At 43.2% G+C, this 15130-nt stretch overlaps 1 protein-coding gene across 1 annotated transcript in view; it reads right to left on the bottom strand.

Annotated features, from left to right (window-relative positions):
* The window catches only part of LOC122564475 (sodium-dependent neutral amino acid transporter B(0)AT1-like), a 49422-nt gene that overhangs the window by 19796 nt on the left and 14496 nt on the right, over positions 1-15130 (bottom strand). The window contains exons 2-5 of the mRNA XM_043719417.2: positions 14772-14912; positions 10454-10591; positions 8705-8886; positions 6251-6361 (exon numbers count right to left, since the gene is read on the bottom strand). Of these exons, the coding sequence (XP_043575352.1) occupies positions 6251-6361; positions 8705-8886; positions 10454-10591; positions 14772-14912 (572 nt within the window). The remainder of the gene's footprint in view (positions 1-6250; positions 6362-8704; positions 8887-10453; positions 10592-14771; positions 14913-15130) is intronic.

The following is a 15130-nucleotide window of genomic DNA, read 5'->3' as shown; positions in this document are numbered from 1 at the left end:
ATTACTGAGTGCTCATAGCAGAGCAGTCTTACAAAATATTACATACACAAAAAAATATACGCATACATGCATACACACAAAAATATATGCACACACACACACACACACACACAATGCAACAAGGAATTTCTTCTCCATGAACTTGAAACCAAACTTTAATTTTCCATTCAGTTGAAGACCAGAGTCCAAATTGCTGGAGTCAGGAGTTGTTAACTTCCTTCAGAGTTGGGGATGAGGCAACAAGGTGAGGAGGCAGTTCCTGGTGAAGTCACTAGACCCAGGATCAGTTTTCTTTTCCCAGTGAATTCAAGATTCCTTGGAATACAGGTTTCAAGGAAATTCTGGCTAGGCGGGTAGTTAAGACAAGCATGGTGTTAGCCTGGAGGTCTGCTTCTCTTTTCTGGTGCTAACAGGACCCGGAGTTAAATCATTTTCAATGTGTAATGCAAATTCTCAAAAAATCTAAAGGAGTTTCAATCAAGTTATGTTAGTCTCCTATGGATCATGTTGGTCATTAATGAGCTGTTCAGTTTAAAAGGAGGCCATTGTGGTCAAATTCACTGAATATCTTTGGAGATGGAAAGTTGCTTTTAGCATCTCTGCAGGTACAATGAGTCTTCAAGATGTCTCTTCGGTTTCTGTGATAGTTGCAGAAACCAAACATCTGTTGTTTTCCATTATGTCTACCCAATTACACGTTCAAAATTCCATAAGGGTGATCTGTCTGGCTGTCTCCCTCTGCACTTCTTGCCAGAAGGTTCCAAAACTTTGGCCATTTGTTAGTCATGCGATGTGTGGCAGCCATTTTAAAAATCTGGCAAAGTGATTTTGTTTTAAATGAAATGGAAGATGCAATATTTTAACAATTTGAAATATCCTAATGGCCCCCTGGTCATTCTCACTGAAGGGGGTTCAACAATTGTAACTTTTAGCTTGGGAAAATAGTTGTGTTGAATTTAGCAGAACTTTATTTTGAACAAAATATTTTTGAAGAGTATTTTCAGATATTAAAGACCTTAAAGATTTGCCAATGACACAAAAATAAGAGCATCGCCAAGCAACGAGTAGGACTGCAAAGGATCAAAATCCAGGGGAGATCATTTCGTCACTTAAGCTTGCTCCATTCACTGAAATCCTGCATGACTTCGCTCCATCTGGTCATCTTCACCCCAGATCTCAAGATGTCTTTGGAAAATGACTGTAGCTATCAGTTTGAAAGACAACACTTCATGCAGTAACCATTGTGCCTTTTGGAAGAGGTTTCCAAGATTCCACCACATTTTATGTGAAGCAGTGATTCCTGACTTCACTCCTGAAAGATATAACTCTAATATTTTGATTAATCCCCCTGCTCCTAGACTCCTGAGCCAGTAGGAAATGGTTTCCTCTCTCTATTCTAGCCATTTCTCTCAACAACTTGAAAATTTTGATCAAGTTATTCTAGTCTGGGTTCTTCAAGCTGTCAAACAGCTCAGTTCAGATTTGAGAGTTACTTCTAAACCATGTTGATTAACAGACTCCATGTGGTGGTAAGGCTGTGAGCTGTACAGTTCCAACCTTCTAGCAGAGTACTAATACATGATGAATGAAGTCACAGTTCCTTTACAGTTTACCTGAGCAACTTGTTAATATATTCCATAATTCTACACCTCCCTCCAAGTACTTTCTTATTTTCCAACCATTTAATTCTGAGTATATCTCTTGACTTTAGTATACTTCTAACCCACCTCCTCCCAAATTCCCTGAAAGACTGCTGCTCATGGGTTGAAACGCTTTGGGGATTTCTCAGTTCTCCCTGATCTGAGTTTGCAAAAGGTCGCAGGAAAGCAATGAACTGAAGTCTGGTATGGGACTGTATTTTCCGAACAGGCTGTAAAGAGTAAGACCAGTAACAACATCCCAAAGCTCATAGCATTGAAAGGACTGGGTACCAGTGGGCTGCCACTTCAGCATGAAGACAGTTAGCTGCACGTCATTCTGTTTTATAGGGAAAAGGTAGGAAATTGAAGCTGAGGTTAGCCATGATTTCATTGATTGGTAGAGCAGACTTGACGGGCCAAATGGTCTACATCTGCTCATACATCTTCTGGATGTATGGTCAAAGGGTGATGATTGGTGAAGATGCACCATCACCACGAACTGATGAGAATCACCATTTAGCTGCAACAGCAGTAACACAGTGAGGCTGTAAGGTTCTTGGTCCATAACCTCAGGTTTAGGGTGAATGAGAAGTGAATCATTGGGAAGATGGCAAGGACTGTGACTGATTAACAGGAATCTCCTCAGCTTGCCGACTGATCAGGAAGGTTTCGAACGAGGACTGTCAAGACTGCCATTGTAAACATTCTGGGCTAAAAGGTGAGAGGACAGAAACTTCAACGTTGACAGCTGCCACTTCTAGCAGTGTGTCTGCAACACTAGATGAGAATAAAGAATAGCTTGGGCTCTCATTTAAAGGTAGAACTTTATTCCGAATACTTAAGATTGTTCTGAACAGAACAGATCCACTGGACTCTGTTTATTACTGGCTAAAGGTCGTTGTGACCAGCTTGCAAAGGTGAAACTACTAAAGGTCCATCACTTCTTCCAAAGGTACATATAGTGACTTTTTGTTACCACTGTCAATCTCAGAAACTGGCAATACCACAGGAGTAAGTGAAAAACTATGATCTGGGAGAGTATCAGAGGGATATTGATGGACTGAAGGGACCACAGGGCTTTCTTCCTGAACTGATGAAAGTGGGCTAGACAGTGACATGTTTTAAAGTTCACCCTGTGGCTGTGCATCCCGGTGAGGAACCTGGACTCAGAGCTCTCAGTCTACCAATATTAGGAAGATATTAAGTTAATTTCTGTGGAGGAACATTTCAGTCTTGGGGTTGAGGAGGCTTGGAATGGTGAGGAAGGCTGATGATCTGACGGGACAGGGTATAAAGGTGCTCAGTAACCCCAGTCCTGGGAGGAGGAGCATTCAGTCATGGGGGCGTGGGGGGAGGGGGGGGTGGGCGGTTGATGGTGGTAAAGAGGTGGGGAGGTGCAGAGATGGGTGTCCAAATTCCTGATGAAGGGCTTATGCCCGAAACGTCGACTCTCCTGCTCCTCAGATGCTGCCTGACCTGCTGTGCTTTTCCAGCACCACACTTCTCACTTCTGATCTCCAGCATCTGCAGTCCTCGCTTTCTCTTAGAAAGATTGACAAGTCTGGTGCACTCTTTGAGGAGAAAGTGAGGTCTGCAGATGCTGGAGATCAGAGCTGAAAATGTGTTGCTGGAAAAGCGCAGCAGGTCAGGCAGCATCCAGGGAACAGGAGAATCGACGTTGCGGGCATAAGCCCTTCTTCAGGAAAGAGGAAAGTTTGTCCAGCAGGCTAAGATAAAAGGGAGGGAGGAGGGACTTGGGGGAGGGGCGTCGGAAATGTGATAGGTGGAAAGGGGTCAAGGTGAGGGTGATAGGTCAGACTGGGGTGGGGGCGGAGAGGTCAGGAAGAAGATTGCAGGTTAGGAAGGCGGTGCTGAATTCGATGGATTTGACAAGGTGGGGGGAGGGGAAATGAGGAAACTGGTGAAATCCGAGTTCATCCCTTGTGGTTGGAGGGTTCCTAGGCGGAAGATGAGGCGCTCTTCCTCCAACCGTCGTTTTGTTGTGGTCTGGCGATGGAGGAGTCCAAAGACCTGCATATCCTCGGTGGAGTGGGAGGGGGAGTTGAAATGTTGAGCAACAGGGTGGTTGGGTTGGTTGGTCGGGGTGTCCCAGAGGTGTTCTCTGAAACGCTCCACAAGTAGCCGGCCTGTCTCCCCAACATAGAGGAGGCCACATCGGGTGCAGAAGATGCAATAGATGATGTGTGTGGAGGTGCAGGTGAATCTGTGGCGGATATGGAAGCTTCCTTTGGGGCCTTGGAGGGAGGTGAGGGGGGAGGTGTGGGCGCAAGTCTTGCACCTCCTGCGGTTGCAGGGGAAGGTGCCGGGAGTGGAGGTTGGGTTGGTGGGGGGTGTGGATCTGACGAGGGAGTCACGGAGGGAGTGGTCTTTACGGAATGCTGATAGGGGAGGGGAGGGAAATATATCCTTGGTGGTGGGGTCCGTTTGGAGGTGGCGGAAATGACGGCGGATGATGCGCTGTACATGGAGATAGGTGGGGTGGTAGGTGAGGACCAGTGGGGTTCTGTCCTGGCGGCGGTTGGAGGGGCGGGGCTCAAGGGCGGAGGAGCGGGAAGTGGAAGAGATGCGGTGGAGGGCATCGTCGACCACGTCGGGGGGAAATTGCGGTCCTTGAAGAAGGAGGCCATCTGGGTTGTGCGTTTTTGGAACTGGTCCTCCTGGGTGTGCGTTTTTGGAACTGGTCCTCCTGGGTGTGCGGTCCCCAACGCCTTATTTCTATCTCAGGCGACCGAATCAACACGAACATCTACTACAAACCGACCGACTCCCACAGCTACCTGGACTACGCCTCCTCCGACCCTGCCCCCTGTAAAAACGCCATCCCATTCTCCCAATTCCTTCGACTCCGCCGCATCTGCTCCCAGGAGGACCAGTTCCAAAAACGCACAACCCAGATGGCCTCCTTCTTCAAGGACCGCAATTTCCCCCCCCGACGTGGTCGACGATGCCCTCCACCGCATCTCTTCCACTTCCCGCTCCTCCTCCCTTGAGCCCCGCCCCTCCAACTGCCACCAGGACAGAACCCCACTGGTCCTCACCTACCACCCCACTAATCTCCATGTTCAGCGCATCATCCGCCGTCATTTCCGCCACCTCCAAACGGACCCCACCACCAAGGATATATTTCCCTCCCCTCCCCTATCAGCATTCCGTACAGACCACTCTCTCCGTGACTCCCTCGTCAGATCCACACCCCCCACCAACCCAACCTCCAATCCCGGCACTTTCCCCTGCAACCGCAGGAGGTGCAAGACTTGCGCCCACACCTCCCCTCTCACCTCCCTCCAAGGCCCCAAAGGAAACTTCCATATCCGCCACAGATTCACCTGCACCTCCACACACATCATGTATTGCATCCTCTGCACCCGATGTGGCCTCCTCTATATTGGGGAGATTGGCCGGCTACTAGCGGAGCGTTTCAGAGAACACCTCTGGGACACCTGGACCAACCAACCCAACCACCCTGTTGCTCAACATTTCAACTCCCCCTCCCACTCCACCGAGGATATGCAGGTCTTTGGACTCCTCCATCGCCAGACCACAACAAAACTCCGCCTAGGAACCCTCCAACCACAAGGGATGAACTCGGATTTCACCAGTTTCCTCATTTCCCCTCCCCCCACCCTGTCTCAGTCAAATCCATCAAATTCAGCACCGCCTTCCTAACCTGCAATCTTCTTCCTGACCTCTCCGCCCCCACCCCAGTCTGACCTATCACCCTCACCTTGACCTCTTTCCACCTATCACATTTCCGACGCCCCTCCCCCAAGTCCCTCCTCCCTCCCTTTTATCTTAGCCTGCTGGACAAACTTTCCTCATTCCTGAAGAAGGGCTTATACCCGAAACGTCGATTCTCCTGTTCCCTGGATGCTGCCTGACCTGCTGCGCTTTTCCAGCAACACATTTTCAAGTCTGGTGCACTGCCAGAAGGTCTACTTGCTCCTTTAGGCCCACAAGACGTGCTATAAAAACCCTCCCCTTCCCAAGGCCAGAGAGATCTGATCAACCAGGGAAAGTCAATTTAAACATAAGCCAATCATCCTCATGATGATATTCAAATAATCACCCAGTTTGCTGAGTTCTCACATTTTCTGCCTCATCTTGTCTCCGTTAAAAACTGCAAGTGAACAGCTTTGAAGGCAAACTACAATTAGATTTAAGATTTAGAATATTTTCGCATCCCATGCGATCCAACCCTTCTTTTAGACTAACATCTATTGCGCTAAAACAGAGGGCGACACAGTGGCTCAGTGGTTAGCACTGCTACTTCACAGCACCAGGGACTGGGTTTGATTCCAGCCTTGGGTGGCTGTTTGTGTGGACTTTGCACGTTCTCTCTGTGTCTGTGTGGGTTTCCTCCCACAATCCAAAGATGTGCAGGCCAGGTGAGTTGGCCATGCTAAATTGCCAATAGTGCTCAGGGAGGTGTAGGTTGGGTGCATTAGTCTGGGGTAAAAATAGCGTAGGTGCTTGGATGGTTTACTCTTTGGAGGGCCGGTGTGGACTTGTTGGGCTGAAGGGCCTGTTTCCTCACTGTAGGGATTCTATGATTTGTTTTCTATGAAAAGGAAAACAAAGTCTGCACTTACTTTTGGTGTAAAGAGAAATTTTATTCCGTCGACAGATCCTTTTAATGTCAGTCCTCGAATCAGGAAGATGGTAAGGACAAGGTAGGGGAGAGTAGAGGTAATATAAACAGCCTGAAGGAAGAAAAAAACGATTAAATCCATCAGTTCAGTCAGATATATCAGGTTTCTCGCTACTTTCATTATTGTTGGAATTCTACGGCTAGGTATAAATACAAAGAGTTTGAATTAGCCTCCTATTCAAATTATAGTCCACATTATTTACATGGTAATTGCAAGCGGGTTACCATTTCTACTAACACCGAAAAGACAGGGAAGGGTTAATGTTAATAGATTTATCGTTCATGTGGTACCATTGGTGCATTGATGATCATCTTTCAAAATTGTATAGACTTTGGCGTAGTTTCTAAGATTGGAGGACAAGTTGTGCAAACACAGTTATTTAAGAAGTGAGGGAGACAAACAAAAGAGAGAATTACAGACCAGTCAGTTTAACATCAGGAATGGGGAAAATGCTGGATTCCATTCTAAAAGACATGAACAATTGGAAAGATTAATGGGATTAGACAAGTCAGCATGCATTTAGGAAAAGAAAATTGGGTTTAACTAATCTCCTGGAAATATTTGAGAATGTGACTAGTAGAATAGACAGTGGAGAACAAATGGATGTGATGTATCTGCATTTGAAGAAGGTTTTTAATAAAGTCCAACCAAAGAGTCTAGAGAGCAAAATGAAAGCCCAAGGGTTGGGTGCAATATAATGATATGGATGGGGAATTGGTTGACTGATCAGAACAGAGAGGAAATAAATACGTTTTTTTCCAGGTGGGGGCAGGCAGCGCGTAGTGGGGGATCTGTGCTTGAGCCCCAGCTATTCTTGATATGTATAAATAACTTGGATGAGGGAAACAAATGCAATATTTCCAAGTTTGCAAACTAGGTGGGACTATGAGTTGTGTAGAGAATGCAAGGAAGCTTCAGGGTGATCGAGACCAATTTGAGTTTGTGAACAAACACATAGAAGATACCATATTGCTTAGATAAATGAGAAGATAGTGAGAAAAACAAGTAGGCAGAGTATTAGTTAAATGGTGATACATTGAGAAGTGTGGATGTAAAAAGGGATCTGGGCATCTTTGTGTACCAGTCAACACAAGCAGACTGGCAGATGCAATTAGGAAAGCAAATGGTACATTCGCCTTCATTGTGAGAGGATTTGAGTTCAGAAGCAGGGATGGCTTATTGCAGGGCCTTGTTAGACTGCACCTGGAGTATTGCATGCAGTTTTGCGCTCCCCCACCAAAGAAAGGATATATTTGTCATAGACGGAGTTCAGCAAAGGTTCACTAAGCTGATCCTGGGATGACTGGATGGTCGGTCCCAGGAGGAGAAATTGGTTTAATTGGCTTGTATTCACTAGAATTTAGAAGGATGAGAGAGGATCTGAAACATATAAAATTCTAACAGGAATAGACTGACTAGATGTAAGGAGGATGTTTCCTCTGGTTGGGCAGTTTAGAAGCAGGAGTCACAGTCTCAGGACAGGGGTAAAACACTTAGGACCAAGATAAAGAGAAATTTTCTCACTTAAAAGAGGGTCAATCTGTAGATTGTGGAGGCCAGGTCACTGTGTATGTTCAAGGAAGTGTTTGGGTATTAAAAGCATCATTGTGTATCGAGAGAAAGTGGGAATATGGCATTGAGATAAGGGAACAGGGAAGATATATAAACCTGTAACAAAACTTGTTTCAACTACATGGAGAGTACTTGGCGCAGTTCTGGTGGCCACGTTATAGAGACAGATATAGTGGCACAGTGGAGGATTCAAAGAAGATCAAAGAGGATAAAACCAGAGATGTGGGAGTGTACATGTGAGGAAAGATTTGACAGGTTTGGCCTCTTTTCACTTGCAAAAAAGGTGATCCATTAAAACATTTAAAATTGTGAAAGGTTTTTGTTTGAGGATATAGAAAGTACTTTTCTTCTTGTAAATGCCATTAATATAAGTCAGTGACAACAAATCCAAAATGGAATTCAGGAGAAACTCAAAGAGTGAGAGGAATGTGTTACTTGCTCTCATAGTTGGCTGCAATGAATGGTAGAGATGTTCTAAGGAGAAAGGAAAAGTGGTTACGATGGCAGATTGAGGTGAGAAAGTTGGGAAGATTGAATGAAGCATACAGTACAGTTTGGATTGGTTGGGCTGAATGGCCTGATTCTGTGCCATCTATCCTATGTAACCTTCCATCATCCAAATTAAGGTATTTCACTACACAAGTGGCTGAAATGAAATGGCACTCAACCTTTTGCAGATCCATCAATATCTGCTAGACACTCCTTGATGATAATTCTGAGCAGGAGGAAAAACATGAAGGCCCATTGCACTGTGAGGATTTTGTTAACTCTACAATGGAAATCTTACATTTATACAAACATGAATGAATGAATGAACTGTACCTTGCCAGTTGTTTCAATGCCTCTGATTGTGCATACATACAGCACTGCCCAAGCACTTATCAGACAGAGTAATAGCCACCACTGGATGTCACCTGAATCATTGATTGTAGAAGAAATGTTTAAGGTTTCCCTGTACCAGTAATAATCTACTGGAGAACTCCTGACACATTCATCAACAAATCCTGTCAAAACATAATTAAAAAATCGAAGAAGATATTACTCATGTGGTGAAAATGCTACAATGATAAAATTCCTTCATGATAAAATTTCAATCTTTTCAACCAATTAACACTCAGACTTTCTTCAGCAAATGCCCACTTTAATGTTAATTGGTTTCAAGTTGCAGATTATATTGTGGATTGATGTCTGTCGGGAAATTTGATTGAGACTTGTCAAATGTATATCATTACAGCCAAGAGATAAAGGCTCGCGTGAAGTTGTGGTAATGCCCTTATCTCTGAGCCAGGAGACCCAGGTCTAAGTTCCACCTGCTTGAGAAGTGTGGAAAAATATCTCTGAGCAGCTTGGTTAGAAGATTTTGACAGTGGCAGCTTGGAGAGACTTCAATCCCATCACTCTGGACTGGGTTTGAACTCAAGTGCTCAAGGCAAAACAGTTGGGAGCAAATATCCAAGAATGGAATGTTGCTACTCATAAAAAAGGTTGAGTTACATCGCATTTATCTAGTGAGGGGTCGTAATTCAACACACAATGTATAGCATGGGTCAGACCAGTCAGCTTCACTGACACTTGCCAGTTTATGGTCCATACAAAACACCCTCCTACCTTTCTTCATCTAGCCTCAAGAGCCTATCCTATTCCTTTCCTCCTCATGTGTTTGCCACCCTCTTCAACATACCTGCGCGTTAACTACTCTTAAGTTTCACTTAAATTATTCATAGTTTATTTATAGAGTCACACAGCATGGAAACAGACCCTTTGGTCCAACCCAGTCTACACTGACCATAATTCCAAACTAAACAAGTCCCATCTGCCCCTGCTTGGCTCATATCCCTCCAAACATTTCTTATTAGCATACTTATATAAATGTCTTTTAGAAGCTGTAACCATATATCACTTTCTCTGGAAGTTTAATCCACACACAAATCACCCTCTGTGTAAAAGAATCATCCCTCATGTATTATTGAAATCCTTCTCCTCTCACCTGTGTTTTGAAATTTCTAATCCCAAGAAAAAGACACCTGCCATTCACCTTATCTGTACCCCTCATTATTTTATAAACCTCTATAAGATCACGTCTCAACCTCCTACGTCCCAGTGAAAGGATCCCAATCTCTATGTAACTCAAACTCTCCATTCCTGGCAATATTATGGTAAATCTCTTTTTGTGATTACCTTAGCTTTAGGTCCCCAGCTTTGGTCTCCCATGCGTTCCAGATCTTTAACCACTTCTGTAAAGAAGTTTCTCCTCATGTTTCCATTATTTCAGCTGCTCATTATCTTTAATCTTTACTCTGTTCTTTTCAATCTTTCCATCAATGAAAACTGTTTCTCCCATGCTACTCCACACAGACTTTGAAGATATCAATAAAATCTCCTCTCAACCTTCTCTTCTCAAGTAAATAAACTTCTTGAATTTAACTATTTAAACGAAGCACGTTGTCCCTGCAGTCAGACTCACAAATCTTTACTGCACTTTAACCTTTTTCTGCATGGTGCCCAGAATTGGATAATGTGCTGCACCTGAGAATAACATGTGAATTTGGAGAATGCAATGTTAATCTGTACCTGTTTTGTTTTCTGTCATTGGGCAGATACTCCAGGGCAGTGGCTCTTGGAATGAATTGTAGAAGTACCACATAACCAAGGCGATTATACTGTTGTAATATAAGCCAACCAGAAATGAGACCAGCATTGATGCTATACCTAAGGAAATTACAATCAGTGTAAATAATCAGACTCTATCAAAGTGAAGAAACAGCAACTGTAAACATTTACTGTATAATAGGAAATTATTCTAAAAGAAGTGAGATAAAATGTTTATTGTCCATGATGAATTGTGTGCTGATGCATTTACAACTTTGATTTAAAAGTCTTTATCGATCAAGGCTATGATTTGGAGTTCACATTTCGTTTAGACAGCACCAAGTTCAGGTTTAGAAATTGGATCAATCAACTGAAAAAAAATTAGAACTTGAGATATAATTTGATGTTACATAATTTAAGTTGCATCCTAATAACATCTTGGTCATTCAAGAGAAAATTGGATTTTTATCTGGAAAGGAAGAAAGTGAGGCTCTTTCTTTAGGGATCCATCATTTGATGAATGTTATTCTATACTTCTCAAACATGCATTTCATATTTCATGTGACAAAGACATTTTGGTACCTAAAGGGTGACTGACTCAGGCACGTACATAGTGAAATATTAATACCTACATGCTTGTCCTTGCTCTTGAAACCTTTTTGCAGAATACTCATGTGTATGTTTTTAGCATTTAATTTGCAATTCTTCTCTCTGCTATTTTAATCTGAAGAACCATTCCATTTGAACTATGCTAACATGAGGAAAATAGGACTTCAGGTGAGCTTAGCAGATGTTGATATTATTCCACAGCATAAATTCATTGATATTAATATTCTGAGCTCAGAATGATAAGCATACTCATTAATATGATAATAAAGCCCCAATATTTTGGCAATATTGCAAAAACTGTTTTCTTTCCTGTTTTGCAGTACTGTGCAAATACTCCTACAATGGAGCACCTATGACAATAAAAGGATATTCAATTCTATTCCATTCTATTCTATTCTCTAGGCAGGCCAAATTGTAGAATAAGTAAGACTCTGAAGGAGGCCATTTGTGTCCATACCAGGCCTCGACAATAAAAACACACCAAGTCTCATTGCCCTGCTCTTTCCCCATAGCCCTGCAATAATCTTCCCTGGATGACTGTCCAATTTACTTTTGAAAGTCATGATTGAATCTGCTTCCTGCTCTCTTCCAGATCCTCGCCACTCACTGCTTGAAACTGTTTTTACCTTCATGGCATCATTGGTTCTTTAGTCCATCACCTGAACTTGATGTTCTCTGGTTCTTGATGCTTCTGTCAGCAGGAACAGGTTTTCCCTGCTGGGGCCCCTCATGTTTCGAAACACCTCTATCAACCACATTCTCAACCTTCTCTTCTCAAAGGAGAACAACCCCCGGTTTCTCAATCTATCCAGGTGGCCGAAGTCCACATCCTCGGAACCACGCTCATGTCTCACGGACACAATAGGTCAATCCTTTCAAGAAAGTTGGAGTCCTGTACCCTTCTTAACCCTCACTCGCAACCCTGTTCACATACCTCCAACCAGCCGGACATTTTGTGTTTGCAGATGGAGGCAGAGCCAGAACAGATACGCTCAGCCTGCAATAATTGGAAAGACAGCTAAGGTCGGTGCATGTGGCTAGTTCTCAGATCTCTCTCCTTGGAAGTGAGGAAAGTATTCAGAATTCAGGTTTAGCTGTGATGCTTTTGTGGTGTGACGATACTGTGACTTTAAGAGGTTTATTTGTTTCTTTCCTTTTCTGAAGAAAGGATGAGACAGTGATGTAAAGCTGTCTATTTGAATCCAAAAAAGTAAGCAGCTTGTGAGGCCTTGTTTTTTTAAAAGTTGGATCCATAGAAGCAGCCTGGATGGGTGGGCCCAAGATCCCACAGAACCAAAACTTTTAGCTTTAGTTTTACAGTAGCAGTTCTTGCTGGGGTCTTGAAGCTGGGGTTGGAGGTTGCAGTACATCGTTCTCTGCTACTATCTCTCTCAGACCTGTCTCTTGATGTTTTCCCTCCTGGACTAGAGAATTACATGTGAGTCAATCTATTAGAGTGCATTTATGGGGTGTTATATTGGAACAGTTACTCTTTAGTAGTTAAAAAATCTGTTAATTATGCTGCTAAGTTTTCCAATAGAGTTGTTATTCCAATTTCTTCTTTCTTTTGTTGTATGTTAACTCTAGTGTTTGAGTAAAGTGTGTTTTGCTTCAAGACTGGTAGTTTGACCAATCAAATTGCATCCAGAATGCAACATTCACTTGCCTTTAAAATAAGGAAATGTTGGGGAGTAGGCTATCTTGACATATTTTGAGGTGGTTTGGTGTGGTCCATAACAGAGATCAGTCAACCGAGTCTACCAAGTCTAGGTTCACCCCTAAGTAATCATAACATGGACGAGGTAGCAGAACAACTATTGCTAGTGTTGGAGGTGGACCAACAACTGCTACATTTACTCCTCCATTCAATTTCACATAAAACCTCAATATCAGATGACTTTGAACAGGAGAAGCATCTGTTTGTCCCTGAGCTTGGTAACATTGTTGGAAAACACAGCCCACTGTCAAATGCGACAATGAGACGGCTTCTGAAATTCTCCTCCAGTGAGTGATCACCAGAATTTTGCACCCTAGCCCTGAACCTCATCCTGCCACTTGCAAAGTGGACTTTCTGAGGAGAGACAAGCGTCTCCACATTTACTCACAATTATCACATTGGAAATGAGCCTATTATAATTGTGATGGTAGATACTGTAGATGGGTTTGTTTTAGATGGATATCATACAGAGGCTTTCACTGGACACCAATATTGATTGTTCCCTTCAGTATCTTTCTTGGCCATCAGTTGTGCCAATAACCTCTTTAAAGGTTTGTCAGAAAACCTGTGGGCACTTACCACTGAAGATATCCTCCTCCATTTGCCAATGCAAGTTGGATTCTACTCTGCCTCCTTCTCCAATTTATGTACTTGTGATCCTTTATGGGTCTGAATTAGCCACAAATGCTGGGTCCAAAACTGCAGATCGACCAGGTCTTTGGGCTCCTGGTGTTTTCCATCAGATTTCAACAGATTTGTTTGCTAATTCTGAATCTAGAATTAGGACTAAAAGAATTGTGAGCTGACGGAGGATCTCAGACCAATTCCATGCTTCTGCAGATTGCTAAATTTTTGGACATGTCGGAAAAAAGTGGCTGAAGCACCAAGGTCAAATAACAGAGAAAGCACCTGCATTTGAAAAGCCAGGCCATTACAATCAGATCATTGTACAAAAACAGAAGGTACAAGCAGTAGCAGGCCATTCAGCCCTTTGAGTAAGGCTTCTTTGCCATCCAATAAGGTCATGGCTGACCTTTGACCTCAATTCCACCTTCCTTCATTATCCCATATCCTTTAATATCCAACAAATTCATCATTTGTGTCTAATTCTTACCCATAAAGGACCATAGGTATATAAAATGGAGAAGGAGACAGAGTCATGTACTGAAAGGCTGATGGCCCACGGCTCTCTGGTCAGTGATGAAATTATTCCTCATCTCGGTCCTAACTTGGCAACTTCTTCTTCCCGATCTAGGACCCTTCGTTCTAGAATCCTTGGCAAGGGAAAATATCCTCATGCATATACCTTCTCAAATTGCTTCAGAATTTTGAAGATTTCAATTAGATCAGTTTTCATTCCTCCGAACCATCGGGGACTTAGGTCTAGTTCATTTCATTTCTCCTCACTGGGAAATGCCCTCATCCCAGGAATCTATTTAGTGAACCTCAGTTGCACTGGTGCAGAAATGATAGGCTGAATGGTCTCCTTCTGCCCCGTAAAGGATCTGTAATTCTGATTCACTTCTCCCAAGGCAAATATATTCTTCCTTAGATAAACAGCTCGAAACTATACATAATACTCCAGATGTGATCCCTCCAAATCAGTGTAGAACTGCAGGAAGACATTTTCAACTTATACTCCTATAATTTCCCAATAAAAGCTAATTTATCACTTGCATCCCTAATTGCTTTCTGTACCAACAAGTTAACTTTCTGTAATTCCACCCATATCCAAGTTCACCTCATAAGAGATATTTTGTTGTTTTTTACTTCTCTTGCCTAAGTGGATTATTTAACACTTCACCGTATGGTATTCCATCACTCACTTTCTTGCCTCATCACTGAACCTGCTTGTTTCCCTTCTCAGCCTCTCTAAGCCTCACTCAGAGCTGACTATCCCATCTAACTCTGCAGTGGTCAGTAAACCTGGATGCACTGAGCACTTTGTTTGCAATTTCAATGCTGGTATCTTACCCATTCCTTTCAAGTATGGGTGAATGGAACTCCAGACACCCACACTGCCTTTGCGTAGCCGCTGTCCGATGGCAAACTCCAGGTGTAACAGAGGAACACCCTCAAGAACCAGTAGAATGAGAAACGGGATCATGAATGCCCCTAGCAAAGAGAAAAAAGGGCAATAATTAAAAATGGAACAGTTCTTTTAACTTTATTTGTGCTTACTGAGGGTTCTCCATGATGGGGACTAGAATAGTATCCATTTTGATTTTATTTCATTGTCATTTGTACTCAAGTACAGGAGTACAGTGGAAAGTGTATAATGTCGCCACACAAGGTGGTATCTTAGGTACAAAGTAACTAAGTACAGAATCTGA

This window comes from Chiloscyllium plagiosum, unplaced genomic scaffold (genome assembly GCF_037043375.1).
Source record: "Chiloscyllium plagiosum isolate Xiang-an unplaced genomic scaffold, Cpla_swu_hap1 HiC_scaffold_34, whole genome shotgun sequence".
Classification (NCBI taxonomy): domain Eukaryota; kingdom Metazoa; phylum Chordata; class Chondrichthyes; order Orectolobiformes; family Hemiscylliidae; genus Chiloscyllium; species Chiloscyllium plagiosum.
The sequence above is the reverse complement of the archived record's forward strand: the minus strand, read 5'-3'. Positions and strand labels throughout refer to the sequence as shown.